The sequence below is a fragment of the Loxodonta africana genome, chromosome 3 (assembly GCF_030014295.1).
Source record: "Loxodonta africana isolate mLoxAfr1 chromosome 3, mLoxAfr1.hap2, whole genome shotgun sequence".
Lineage (NCBI taxonomy): Eukaryota > Metazoa > Chordata > Mammalia > Proboscidea > Elephantidae > Loxodonta > Loxodonta africana.
In genome coordinates, this window is record NC_087344.1 from 27,877,149 (window position 1) to 27,890,596 (window position 13,448).

General features: G+C 59.4%; 2 protein-coding genes across 4 annotated transcripts in view; one reads left to right on the top strand and one right to left on the bottom strand.

Annotated features, from left to right (window-relative positions):
- Positions 1-486: 486 nt before the first annotated feature.
- On the top strand, positions 487-8,714 carry DCAF15 (DDB1 and CUL4 associated factor 15). 2 transcript variants are annotated; one of them, XM_003413056.4, is made up of 13 exons: positions 487-633; positions 2,490-2,587; positions 2,673-2,808; positions 3,775-3,881; positions 3,961-4,100; positions 4,188-4,358; positions 6,296-6,730; positions 6,825-6,916; positions 7,016-7,144; positions 7,232-7,317; positions 7,507-7,611; positions 7,685-7,800; positions 8,212-8,714. In XM_003413056.4, exons 1-13 carry the CDS (start codon positions 502-504, stop codon positions 8,265-8,267), a joined length of 1,803 nt encoding a protein of 600 aa, XP_003413104.1. In that variant the 5' UTR covers positions 487-501; the 3' UTR covers positions 8,268-8,714. The 2 variants fall into 2 exon arrangements, with proteins under 2 accessions (XP_003413104.1, XP_064136861.1); XM_064280791.1 differs by having other exon boundaries at positions 7,016-7,317.
- Positions 8,715-10,007: 1,293 nt separating this feature from the next.
- The window catches only part of RFX1 (regulatory factor X1), a 34,452-nt gene continuing 31,011 nt past the window's right edge, over positions 10,008-13,448 (bottom strand). For both annotated transcript variants that reach the window (XM_064280792.1, XM_064280793.1), the window contains exons 14-21: positions 13,332-13,441; positions 12,768-12,919; positions 12,596-12,693; positions 11,181-11,330; positions 10,885-11,093; positions 10,426-10,579; positions 10,301-10,346; positions 10,008-10,177 (exon numbers count right to left, since the gene is read on the bottom strand). In XM_064280792.1, the coding sequence (XP_064136862.1) occupies positions 10,008-10,177; positions 10,301-10,346; positions 10,426-10,579; positions 10,885-11,093; positions 11,181-11,330; positions 12,596-12,693; positions 12,768-12,919; positions 13,332-13,441 (1,089 nt within the window). The remainder of the gene's footprint in view (positions 10,178-10,300; positions 10,347-10,425; positions 10,580-10,884; positions 11,094-11,180; positions 11,331-12,595; positions 12,694-12,767; positions 12,920-13,331; positions 13,442-13,448) is intronic.

The window sequence follows — 13,448 nt, forward strand, 5'->3', positions numbered from 1 at the left end:
CCTTAGCAAATCCCTTTCTTTGGTCCAGACTGGCGGTCCAGGAATGCTCGCCAGGTCGCCGGCCCATCCTCCCTGGGCCGGGACAGCTCTGGGTTGGGATTCCGGCCCTTCTGGACCACAAACTTCCATCGCCCCGCCCACTGGCCTGGACCGCCTGGGGTCTCCATGGAAACCCACCAGCCACGGAGGGCGTGACGCCATCAAGACGGACAAGGTCTACGCCTATTGGGTCAATATCATCTGGGAGGGGCGAACAAATGGGGCCTCTGATTGGCTCGTCCTTGCAGGAAGGCGGGAACACGGCGACAAACAGCAAGGGCTGTACCGCCCCTACCAGTCAGGAGCGGAGACGGCTTTGATGGACAGGCTCAGCGGGAAGAGGCCCGGAGAGCGGGCTTTCACCCAACCGGCGGGCCACAGTCCCAAGGAAGGGCCAATGAGGAGGCGACAGGGGTGGGGCGAAGGGGCCGGTTGCTCCGGAAGTGGAGGGAGGGGGTGAAAATGGCGCCCAGCTCGAAATCGGAGCGGAACAGCGGGGCCGGGAGCGGCGGCGGCGGCACTGGGGGTGCCGGGGGGAAGCGGGCAGCGGGTCGGCGGCGGGAGCACGTCCTCAAGCAGCTGGAGCGGGTCAAGGTGAGGCCTGGAGCCTTGGAGGAGCGCGCCGGAGGGTGGAGAGTAGGGACGAGGGAGGCGGAGGGAGGGCGTTCGCGGGGTGAGGGGTTGGGGGCGGGGCCCCGAGGGAGGGGGTTTGGATGGAGGGGGCTGGGGCGGGGCCTCGGGGAAGGGGTTTGGATGGAGGGGCTGGGGCGAGGCCCCGGGGAGAGGGCTTAGGTAGAGAGCGGTGGGGTGGGGCCACGGGGAGGGGGCTTGGATGCAGGGGGCGGGGCCCCGGGGAGGGGGCTTGGATGCAGGGGATGGGGCGGGGCCGCGGGGAGGGGGCTTGGAGCTAGGGGGCCCTAAAGGCCGCTGGAGTAATAAGGAAGAAGGGGGTCGATCCAGGGTTAGCCTCATTTTTCAAAGCACCGCTCCCATGGCCCCTCTGTTTTGGAGCCTTCCCGCCCCCTTTGCAGAACAGAGCGCCCATGACCAGCTTCGGGCTTCCTCAGTCCGGTGTTCCTCTCTCTGACCACTCCGGAGCTGGCAGCGCCTGTACCTGGATCTGCCTCCTCCATTGGATGGGGGGAGGCTCCCTGGATAGGACCAGATCTTTCCCCCCAAGACTGGGAGCTACCTGAGCAAGGCTCTGCCTCCCGCGTCAGACTGGGAGCTACCTGAGTCCTGCAACACCCCCCGCCCTAAAGCAACGTCACCCTCATCAATTTGGGAGCTCTGAGAGGGCAGAGATGTGACTCTCTTGTCAGATCAGGAGCAACCAGGGCAGGACTGTGTCTCTGGACAGGGCCTGCGCCTTCCCCATTAAGTTGGGAGCTCCAGGAGGATAGGGCTGTGTCTCCCCCTTTTGACTGGAAGCTCCCTGGGTAGAGGCTGTCTCCGCCCTCAGCCTGGGAGCTCCCGGGTAGGGCTGTGGCTCCACCCTTAGCTTGGAAGCTCCTTGGGCAGGACTGTGTCTCCCCTATCAGCCTGGGCCTCCCTGACAGAGCTGTTTTCTCTCTCAGGCTGAGGCTGTGGCCCCTGAGCAAGTCTGTTTCCTCTATCAGACTGGGACCTCCTCGAGGACAGAACTGTCTCTCCTCTCAGTCATGGAGCTCCACAGACTGGGCTCTTTGTTTCTTCTCAGATTGGAATCTTTTGAAGGCAGGGCTGTGTCTTCCCCATCAGACACGGTGACAAGCCTGAGGGTGCACTGACCCTCAGCACTAGGTTGTGTCTGTCTGCTCCCCAAGATTCTTCCTTGGTGGCATTTTCGGGATGAGGGAGTGGGTTGGAAGGCTGCAGCTAATTGAGAAGGGGGATAGGGCAGGAATCAGGCCCAACCTTCTCTCTGCCTCCACGAGCCCCTAGATGAGGCCAGACTGCTCTGCGGGCCTGACCCTGTATATGGGCTGGTGGGTTGGGACAGCTGAACGCAGATCAGGTCCTCATCCCAGCCTTCTTGGTAGTTGAGAACATTGACTGCACCATGAGCCAGCTTTCAGGAAGGGAGCTGGGTAGCCCAGTGTGGGCCAGGGGAGGCTGGGAGCCTTCCTGGAGGTGCCACCAGTGCTAGACCTCAGAGCCCAGGGGCTTGGGCAAGAGGGACCCCAGGCTGAAGAGGTATGAGGTTGGGAGGCCAGGGCGTGTCCCAGGTGGAGGTGGAGGTTCGCACCAGGTTCACTGGCTTCGGTGTTCTTACCCATGGCCCATCTGCCCCAGACCTTCCCCCCTTCTGGAACTTGGACCATCCTTGACCGTGTGGCTGGCAGGGAGGGGGCCTGCATGGCCAGGACTGACTGGCCCCTATGGGTGCTGCTCTGCTTTGGGTGAGGAGTCTGGTGCCTGGAGGGCAGCAGGAGGGTGGTGCCTGAAGGGTGTTGGCTACCTCTTCCCAGATCAGTGGGCAGCTATCCCCGCGCCTCTTCCGGAAGTTGCCGCCCAGGGTCTGCGTTTCCCTCAAGAATATTGTGGACGAGGATTTCCTCTATGCAGGGTGAGGCTAGGGCCGGGTTGCGGTAGGGGACTGGGTGGGATGGTGGGCTTTTCTTGAACTGGCTGCCTGTACCCCTCCCCCACAGACACATCTTCCTGGGCTTTTCCAAGTGCGGCCGCTATGTCCTGTCCTACACCAGCAGCAGTGGGGATGACGACTTCTCCTTCTACATCTACCACCTGTACTGGTGGGAGTTCAACGTCCACAGCAAGCTCAAGCTGGTAGGGCCAGGCTGGGCTCCACTACATGACAGAACGCAGCTCCCATGGGCTCCTATGCCAGGCTACCTGGGCTTGGGGCCTGATGATCCCACAAACAGTGTGACCCTGGCAGGTCATGTCATGCCTCTGACCCCTAGACAACTTCTCTGTAAGGTGGTGATAACTTACTCACGAGATTGTTGTCAAGATTACGTATTAGGTAAAATCATATGAAATTGGTGTTTTTATAGGTCAAAGACAGGAAATAGTTGTAATTTTATTTGGTGTAACTGAACATATACCAAATGAAAGCCAAACCCATTGCTGCTGAGTCGATTCCAACTCATAGCGACCCTATAAGACAGAGTAGAACTGCCTCACAGGGTTTCCAAGGAGTGGCTGGTGGATTTGAACTGCTGACCCTGTGGTTAGCAGCCAAGTCTTTTAACCCCTGTGCCACCACAGCTCCAACTCAGTATATATATAAAGCCCGTGAAACATCACTGGCACAGGTCTTGTGGAACATGTTGGCTTATTTTGACCACACAGGCTACGACACTGGCTTTCAGCCCTGAGCCTTGACCCCTTGGGCCCCTATAAGGTGGATTCTGTTATCCCATTTTACAGATGTGCTCAGGAAGGTGAAGGCATTTGCTGAACCTCCAGGCAGCAGGGCTGGGTCAGGCTTGAACTGTCTGGCTGAGTCCCTCCACTGAGTAGGAGGGGCCACAGCCTACCTCGGATCCAGCCCCACTTCCCCCATTTAGAAGTAGAGCCTCCCTAGCCCCTGCCCTTGGGCGAGGCTACCTGAGGCCTCACTAGAAATGGAGCTGGGGGCTGCTTGGGGCTCCCCAGACCAAGATGCCACCAAAGATGGTGCCCCTGCCAGCTCTGGCCTTCCAGCTCAGCATTGACTAGCCTTGGGCAGCCAGGCCCCTTCTCAGCCCCCAGGTCCCAGCCCACACTGAGCCTGGAAATGCCCCTCAGGTACGGCAGGTGCGGCTTTTCCAGGATGAGGAGATCTACAGCGACCTGTACCTCACCGTGTGTGAGTGGCCCAGCGATGCCTCCAAGGTCATCGTCTTCGGCTTCAAGTGAGACACAGGGATGGGGAGGCTGGGGATAGGCTGGGATGCAGCGGGGGCCCGGCAGCTGAGGCTGTGCTGCCCCCAGCACCCGCTCAGCCAACGGGATGCTCATGAATATGATGATGATGAGTGATGAGAACCACCGTGACATCTACATCAGCACCGTGGCAGTGCCACCACCAGGCCGCTGTGCTGCCTGCCGAGACGCCAGCCGGGCCCACCCAGGTGAGGGCTGGGGCCTCCAGGGGCACGGGCTGCCTCACTTCCCTGGCATAGCCAAGGGTGAGACTGGTGTGGCGTGTGTTGCTGCAGGCGACCCAAGTGCGCAGTGCCTGCGGCACGGCTTCATGCTGCACACCAAGTACCAGGTGGTCTACCCCTTCCCCACCTTCCAGCCCGCCTTTCAGCTCAAGAAGGACCAGGTGGTGCTGCTCAACACCAGCTACTCCCTGGTGGCCTGTGCCGTCTCCGTCCACTCAGCAGGTAGGCCCCCACCCGGGTCTGAAGGCCCATTGGCTCCATTGGGAGTGGACACTCCCCAGGCCAACGTGTCCCTGGCCCTGTTGTGAGTGTTTCGGGTATATCACCTGTTTACCCCGCCGAGCAACCCTGTGGTCCTGTTACAAACTGGGAGACCGAGGCACAGAGTGGTGAAGTCACTCATCCAGGGTCACACAGTGGGGAACTGGAGGTGCTGGGACCTGAGCCTCGCCCAGCACTCTCTGGTGGAACTCCATATAGGGCTGAGTACTCTGCATTTGCATTGTTTCCTGTGGCCACCAATAGCCACTTGTGACTGTCGAGTGCCTGAAATGTGGCTTGTATGACTGCAGAACCGAGTTTTCCATTTTATTTAATTTTAGTTATTTTGAATTTAAATAGCCGTATTTAAGAACTTTGGAGTGATCTGTGGACAACAGCATTTTACGTCTTTGGTTATCAAGAAACTCAGGTGAAAAGAACGGGAATGATCACTTGACAGGCGTCAGAAACCTGAGTGACGCCGCCATGGCTGGTGGAGACAAGGACAGGGCAGCCCCTGTCCTTGGGGGCCGGGTGACAGTGGAGTGTGACCTGTGCCCAGCAGCTTTGTACCCAGAGCCTCTCCCTCGGGTCATTCCCACTGGGCCTTAAGGGGCATGTCCAAGGCTATGGTTTGGAAGCTTGAACTCCGTTCATCCCGAGGGGCAGGGAGGTAAGACAGGTGGGTGCTCTGAGGGGAGCAGACCCAGAGAGAGTCTCAGAGTCCACATCCCCAGAGCATCCTGGGTCGGACTTAAAGATGTAACGCAAATGTAAAAAGAAGCATAAGATCTATAACTGACTCCACTTAAGTATACATTAAAATGCATTGCAACTTTTCAGGAATCCAATCAGATAACAAGATACTCACTAAATATATTAAAATGGCTGCCCGTGGGAGAGAAGGGAACAGGAACAAAAAGAGGATAAAACTAGCCCACAAGTCAGCGGCCAGGGCACCTTTGTCCCCAGACACATCTAGGGGCCATCCCAGCTCCTGGTGGGCTGAGCCTCTGTGGGCGAGGTCCTGTCACTCACTGAGGCCCAGCTACCTAGTTGGTTTGCCATGAGCCTCCAGGGTACCAGCCCAGGACAGGTTGATGCCCTTCGCCCTCATGGCTGTCAGCCCTGTTAGGAAAGGCACTGGGATTCCATCAGAAGGGATTCTGCTGTGTGCCCTGACCCAGGGAAAGGGCGCTGTTATAGCCGTTTACACGCTATATCACCACGTCAGGGATTACCCAGAGGGAACCTGGGTAAGATTACCCAGACTCAACCACTGTGGGGAACTGGAGCCTGGACCTGCATCATCTCACCCGTGACCTTGGATAGACTCCTCTGGGCCTCTACCCACTTTTCTGACCTGGGAGAACACGATCCTCCCTCCTGGGGTTGCCTTCAGGGGCTTGCCTGGAACCTGGCTGTGGTGCTGCTCAGAGAACACTGACCACCACACTCCCCAAAGAGGAATCTGGCACCTGACGGGGAGGCTGAGGTGAAGACTCAGGCTCCAGGCTGTGCCGGCACGGGCCTGGCTGGTTGGGAAGGTCAGAGGGTTGTGTGTCAATGGATGTGTTTGCCAGTACTTTTGGGCTTAGTCACATGGCTTTCACCTGTCTCCACCGCAGCCTGGCAGCTCCCTAGTGCAGGGGTTGTATTCTGGTGCCTGGCTCACAGTAGGTGCTCAAGATAAGGTTTGAACGAATGTGTGTCACGTGTGCGTGTGATGTGTGTGGTGGGCGTTTCAAACTGGTCTTACAGGTAAGTCTTCTAGAAGGGTCTCCCTCAAGGTGCATTTCTAGGAACCCCTCAGGAGGGTGTGTAGAGAGAGGAGGTCAGGAGAGTGTCCTGGACTTAAATTAGAATACTGATCCTCTCCATTACTTTTTTTATTCCAGGCGATAGCAGCTTCTGCCAAATCCTGTATGACCACACAGCCTCACCCCTGGTCCCTCCCAGCCCCCCTGCACCCCAGAGTCCGGATGTGCCCCCAGCCCTTCCTAGCCTCTCCCCCGAGGCTGCCCCGGTCCGGCCCTCTGGGGCCTCCGAGCCCTCGCCTGCCATTGCCAAAGCCAAGGAGTTTGTGGCCGACATCTTCCGCAGGGCCAAAGAGGCCAAGGGTGGGACCTCTGAGGAAGCCCGGCCGCCCCCTTGTCCAGGGCCCTCAGGCAGCCGCTGCCGCCTGCCCACTGAGCCCCTAACCCCAGGTGGGGAGGCAGTGCCCCGAGATAGTCCCCCTGCAGTGGAGGTGCCTGCCTCAGAGCCTGGCTATGTCAACTACACCAAACTGCATTACGTGCTGGAGTCTGGGGAAGGGACAGAACCAGAGGATGGTGAGCGAGCAGGGCCCTGGGCGGGGGGCCAGCCATTGTGCCTCCTGACCTCCCGGCCTCCCGCCTCCCCTACCCCGACCTCCTGCCTCCCCAGAATTTGAGGACGACAAGATCTCCCTACCCTTCGTGGTGACTGACCTCCGGGGCCGCAACCTTCGACCCATGAGGGAGCGGACAGCTGTCCAGGTTGGTGCTGGGTGGACAGGCCAAGGGGTGGCCCTCAGTGAGCCTGCTGGAGTGGAAGTTGGCACAGTCCTCTCTTGCCTCCTACTCACCTGCCCATAGGGTCAGTACCTGACAGTGGAGCAGCTCACACTGGACTTCGAGTACGTCATCAATGAGGTCATCCGCCATGACGCCACCTGGGGCCACCAGTTTTGCTCCTTTAGCGACTATGACATCGTCATCCTGGAGGTTGGCCCGGGAATGGGACAGAGCGGGCCCAGGACCTCCTGCTCTGGTGTCACCCTCAATGGCTATCATCGTCTAAACCCCTGCCAGGTATGTCCGGAAACTAACCAGGTTCTCATCAACATTGGCCTGCTGCTCCTGGCATTCCCGTCCCCGACTGAGGAGGGCCAGCTCCGGTGAGTGGGCAGGGATCCTTCCCCTAGGAGGGGCCACATCAGTGTGGGACAGCGGGGATGGGAGAAGATGGCCCCTCAAACCTGGATCTGCTACTCTGTTGTTGTTCCAGAGACGAGGCCCCCCCGCAGAGAAGCCTGGTTTCTCTAGAAACCGGGTGTGCTCACCCCCTTCCTTTGCACCCCCTGCAGACCAAAGACCTATCATACCAGCCTCAAGGTGGCGTGGGACCTCAACACAGGTATCTTTGTGACAGTCAGCGTGGGGGACCTCACTGAGGTCAAAGGGCAGACCAGGTGAGATGGGGCCAGGTGGGGCTGGTGTGGGGATGGCAAGGCTGGGAGAGCTTCTTACCTCCTCACCCTTCAGCGGCAGCGTCTGGAGCTCATACCGCAAGAGCTGCGTAGACATGGTGATGAAGTGGCTGGTGCCTGAGAGCAGCGGTCGCTACGTCAACAGGATGACCAATGAGGCACTGCACAAAGGTGGGCCTGGGGACTGAGGACAGTCAGGAACGAGGTTCTCATTGGCATGGGCCATGTTCTTACCCCAGTGCTAGGCCAGGCTGCAGCAGGCCTGAGTCATAAGTGTTGGCTGAATGAACAGGTACATTGGACGTGCCGGGGGATATCATGGAATCTGGGGCGAGGGAACGGTATCCCCTACCAGACTCAGCTGAGGGGCCGCTCAGAGGCCCTGGCTCAGGTGGGACCGGGACTCCTCCAGTCAATCGTTGATTCATTCAACAGACATTGGGGTGGCTTCGGGTAGGACTCAGAGGTGCACTCGGCCTTCTGGTCCCTGCCTTCCAGAACCTTCTGGGCCTGGTGGGTGGTGGGCAGTTGGAGGGGTGGCCCACAGCAGCCTCATGGCTCTATGCCCCCACCTCCCTGCAGGGTGCTCTTTGAAGGTCCTGGCGGACAGTGAGCGATACACGTGGATTGTGCTGTGAGGGCCCTGGCACCATGGACACTGACTCCAACTACCTCCGCAGCCTGGGAGCTGGCCGCTTCCCGGGCTGGCCTCTTCCCGGCCGAGGGCCAGCCGACTGACGACCGGGACTAGTGTTAGGCTGCGGGGGGGAGGTGGCTGGGCGGGGGCAGCCCAGTGGTCTAAGAGTCTGGACACTTCTTATTTATGCCTATTTAAGTTGGGAAGGGGCAGAGGGAGGGAGCCCCTGCCCCACCAGCCACGTGTCCCATCTCCACCCTAGTTGGGCATGGCCAGTTCCTTGCGCATTTGCCCCTTTCCTCACCACAGGAGGTGTGGACATTGCCCTCTGGGAGGCTGAAGAACCCCGGTGCCCTGCCCAACCCAGCCTCCCTCACCTGCGGGTGAGAAACCTCGTGGCCATCCCCCTTTTGATTCCTCTTCATGTAATAAATGTTTTATTTCTGAATTTTGCTGAGGTCCCCTCACTGCTGCCCAGGGCTCAGCACAAGCCCCCAGGCCCCACCAAGTCCCAGCAAGTCAGCAGTAGCCAAATAACACAGCAGAATTTATTGTGTTTTAAGAAAGACTACAAAAAGGTAGAAAACAGCTCGGCACACTAGACTACCACACGTGTGGACACTTTCACTGCCAGGAGAGGGTGGCCCATGGGCATTGGGGTGGGCAGGGCCAGTCCCAAAAGCTGTAGCACGCGGAGCACACAAAATAGTGATTTTTATACAATAGGTCAGATTTTTTTTTTTCTTTTTTGCCATAAACATCTATCGCACAGATTGAAAACACTGAGAAAACCAGAACAGATAAGGCCATGATGGTTGGAAAAAAACCCAACAAGTTACCGACTCCGCTTGGTGGCGCTCACAAATCACACAATAGTTATGTGGTTCAGAGGGTGGGGGTCACGTCACGGAGGAAAAGCACAGTCTCCGGGAAGAGTAGGAGCGTGGAGAAGGTTCCATTACAAACCAGCGGCAGGGAGGTGGGCTCTGGGAGGGGGCCCAGGCAGGCACCGGGCATGTCCGGCCCCACTGCCCACAGCAGGTCCCCCAGGCTGGCCGGGCTGAGCCGCCCGATGCTCTTTGGAAGCTGGAGGCCAGGCCCTGGCCGCCCTCCCCCAGCCAGGCCGGGCAGTGCCCCGCTCGGGCTGAGGGGCAAGGGAGGGCCCGGCTCTGGAGAAGATGCGACACCCACAGCTTTAATTGCACTTATACCAAAGGGGAGGGGGAGCAGTGGGGCTGCTAGGGGAGGGCTCCCGGGACTGCTGCCGACAGTGGGGGTTAACCAGGTGACACCCACGTGCGCCTGCCTGGGGCTCAGGTTAGGCCCAGGACAGGCTGTGCAAAGCCAGCGAGCTGAATAACTTAACGGTTCCACAGGGGAGGGGGCCTGCCTGCCTGCCCCCTTGGGTAGCGGGAGAGGGGTGTGGGGGGAGGTGAGGGAGATGCTGCGGCCTTCGGGGCCAAGGGGGCCCAGCTGGCTGCCCCACGGGGCACCTGGGCACGGCGGCAGGTTCCTTAAGGCACATCTTTTGTGTCAGAGTTTGCAGCTGCGGCTCCGCGGGGCCTGTAATTGTGCCGACCCTGTCCGGGGGTGGGGCCCCCTGCCTTCCGCGTGTCGGAGGCCCCTCTCTGCCCTGGCCGAGGCTGGAGCGGTGACAGCGAAGCCACAGAAGCAGTCAGGGACCCTGGCATGGGGGACGGCGGGGGTGGGCGGGTGGGGACCCGGGCCAACGGCCGCGGGCTTAGCTGGAGGGCAGCGCCTGCACGAAGAGGCCGCGCGCGTCAGGCCGCGCCAGCTTGGCAGGCGGCTCCAGGGCCTCGGCGCCCAGCGCGGGCGACTCGCCGCCGTCCGCCAGCGAGATGTCCTGCGGCAGCTCGTCCTCGCTCTCGTCCTCCTCTTCCTCCTCCTCGTCTGGGGCACACCGACCAGGCTCGGCTCAGAGCGCGGCAGCGGCACCCTCGGGCCTCAGCCTTTTCCACCCCCGCCCCCCGCCAGCTGCCTCCTGGGCTCAGGGTGGGGTCATGTCTCGCCTACCTTTGTCGGGGTCCAGGGGGTTCAGCGAGGTGGCCAGGTTAGCGAACTGTAGGACAGGAGACAAGAGGAGATGAGGAGCCCGCCGCAGACGCCCCGCCCCGCGCCCTCACGCCCCGCCCGCCCACCTCGCCCATGACGGCGATGGGGGTCTCGCCCTTGGCTTGGGCCACGCGGTGCTCGATCAGGTAGTACATGTATTCGTCGTAGAGCAGCCGGATGAGATGGAAAGAGCCAAAGCTGGCGGCGCTGCGCAGGGTCAAGTCCCGGATCACCATGGAGCTGGAAGAGCCGAGGCCGGTCAAACCCGCCGCGCCCGCCGTTGGGACCCCAATACCCTCAGGCTCCGCTCCCGCCCTGCTCTCCCTAAGGACTTCCGTCAGAGCGAGCGGCGGTCCCGCCCCTCATAAGGCCCCGCCCACCGACCCCGCCTTCGTAAGGGTGCAGCGGGGCCCAGGGAGGAATGGCCCTCCCTGGTCCCGCCCAAGTGGAGGAGGGGCCTTCTGTGACCCCGCCTCTAACCCACTCCGAGAGGCGGGGTCTTCCCTGACTCTGCCCCTCGCTATTCCCGCCGACTGGGCGCGCACCTGTAGAAGGACCACTTGAGAAGGAAGAGTTTGGCGGCCTTGGGGAAGCCGGCGCTGCCCTGGTAGGGTTTGAGCACCTGGCTCACGACGCCGTCCAACCACGCGGCCCACTGCTCCAGCGAGTTCTGCTGCTGCAGCGTCACCTTGAAGTCCTGCTCCAGCCGCTGCACCACGCGGTCCTCGCAGCGGCACACCCACGAGGCCTGCTCCTAGGGCACAGCGGGTGGAGCCACGGCTCAGCCACCAACCCGGCCTCAAACCTGCGGCTCTGGACTCACCTGCCCGCCCGCGCTCACCTGCACGTTGGCGAAGTCCACGCGGTTGAGGTCGCTCAGCATCTGGTTAATCTGCGCCGTGTTCTGCAGGACTGCGCGTGCCGCCTGCGCCAGGTGGTTGAGCGACGTGTAGCGCCGCAGCGTCTGTGCGAAGGCGCCGGCAGCCGCCACCTGTGGGGCCGCGAGGCTTGTGGCTTCCGCGGGACTGACTCCTCCACCACCCCCTGCCCCGTACGCTGTGGCCCTCGTGGCTCCCAGCGCGCCTTGACCCGCGTGGAGAGCACAGGCAGGTGGGGGCCAAGCCTAGCTGGTGCCCTTTTCTGGCTGCGTGACCTCTGCAACCTCTCCGGGCCTCCGTTTCCTCTTTTTCTACGTCGCGGCTTTTATTGGGAACCCAAAGAATAGTGCTTTTCAGACTTTAGGTGTTCACCCACTGGTGTGCATCACAAAATAACCTTCTTAATTTCCTGTATTCTGAGCGGCATTATTGTTTTTTAATGAAAGCACACGATGGAAAATACTAGCGGGTACTGCCCAGAAAAAACGAGCACTGCTTCCCTAAACTTTTTCTTTCAATTACGCATTCAAATGTCAGCTCCAAGGCAGGAATTTTGGCCATTGTGCCTACTGCTGTGCTCCCAGCACTGAGAGCCACCCCAAGCACACAGGAGATGCTCAGTAAATGTTGAATAGGCGAATGACTAAGGGCCTCTTTTTCCCAAGGGCATCCCCCTGTATCCAGCATCTGCTCTCTCCTCAGCCCCCACCCCTGCCCTGTGTCCCCATGCCACCAGATAGGAACCTTCAGACATCTGTCTGGTTGTCTTTTAAACAGCAAAAATATATCTATATATTTTAGCATCTTAACACAAAACAACAACAACATATATTTTAGCATCTTAAGGAAGTAAAAATAAAGAAAAAACTTTTTTTTTTTCCCAAGCACATCCCATTTAATTTCTCCTGTCTAGGTGGTTATCAAATGTGCAGCCTTGGGCTATTATTCTGTTTAAAAAAAAAAAAAGTTTTTTTTTTTTTTTTAGGTGGTTATCAAATGTGCATTCTTGGGCTATTATTCTGTTTCCTTATAGATGTCTTTTTTTTTTTTTTTAAGATTTTATATTTCTGAATACTGCAAGCACTTCCTAGCGAGGCTGTCTGAAAAGAACTATTTCCAGTTTGCACTTAGCTTTTATTGTTTGAGATGCTGTGTCAAGCACCAGAATGCCACACAAGGGTTCCAGAAGTGGGCATCTGAGGAAGCGGGTTTATAAAGACAATTCCCCTCTCCCTTGTGTGCACACACCTGGGACACACCTAGGAGACAAGTCTTATGGGCAGAATTCTTACAGAGTAGAGGAGACTGAGGCCCAGGGCCCCATGCCCCAAGGCCACCCAGCCAGCTGCTCAGGCACCTCCTGGGCCCCCCACCTCACCTTCACCCGCAGCATCTCCTCAGGGATGTTCACCATGGCGTGGGTGAGCCAGCTCTCCAGGCTCTTGGCAAAGTTCCGGATTGCTTGGGTCAAGGCACCTGTGGGCAGCAGAGGGGGCTGGTCAGGGCTTAGGTGGGTGGTGCAAGGGAAGGGCCCAGGGCCGCACACTCACTGGGAATGGGCCGCAGCACATCGGGGATGAGGATCTCCACCAGGCCCTGGTACAGCACGTTGTCACAGTGCTTGGTCCACTGGAGTACGGGCTCGAACTTGGAGAGGAGCACCAGGCTGGCCTTGGGCAGCCGCTTCTCGGCCTCGTCGTGCCTGTGGGCAACACCCACTGGGGTCAGGTGAGCATGGGCATCCACATCCCAGGGTCAGATGGCACAGGTGCCCCCATTCTACGGTCAGGCAGGCACGGATACTCCCACCTAGGGTCAGGTGGGCACTTCATGCCTCCCCAGATCCCCAGGTCAGTCGGAAATATGCTCAATGCCCCAAGGGTCAGATGGGGATCCTACACTCTTTACACTGGGACCAAAGGGGCCCCCATGCCCAGGCCCGCTCATCCTATGCACTGAGCGTCAAACAGGCACACGCGCACTTGGGAGTCAGAAGGGCATGCGTACCCCACCAACTGCAGGGTCAGGCAGGCACCCCCCGACTCCTGCACACCTAAGGGTGCCCAGGGGTCTGCTTGCACCCTGCCCTCCCCCGCAAGCCCCACGGGACTCACACGGCCAGCGGCGGTGCCTCGCTGGGCTGGCTGAGATTGTATCTCCAGAAAGTTTTCCACAGAGTTTCCACCAGGGTGAACTGCAGGTTCACCATGACGTCAACGATGGCCTATTGA

What these genes read in the sequence shown, in the direction of transcription:
- DCAF15 (XM_064280791.1), top strand. Translation starts at nt 502, where the DNA reads ATGGCGCCCAGCTCGAAATCGGAGCGGAACAGCGGGGCCGGGAGCGGC. An exon ending in ACTGAGGAGGGCCAGCTCCG is followed by an intron (nt 7,318 to 7,506) that starts GTGAGTGGGCAG and finishes CACCCCCTGCAG; the next exon opens with ACCAAAGACCTATCATACCA. An exon ending in CAATGAGGCACTGCACAAAG is followed by an intron (nt 7,801 to 8,211) that starts GTGGGCCTGGGG and finishes ACCTCCCTGCAG; the next exon opens with GGTGCTCTTTGAAGGTCCTG.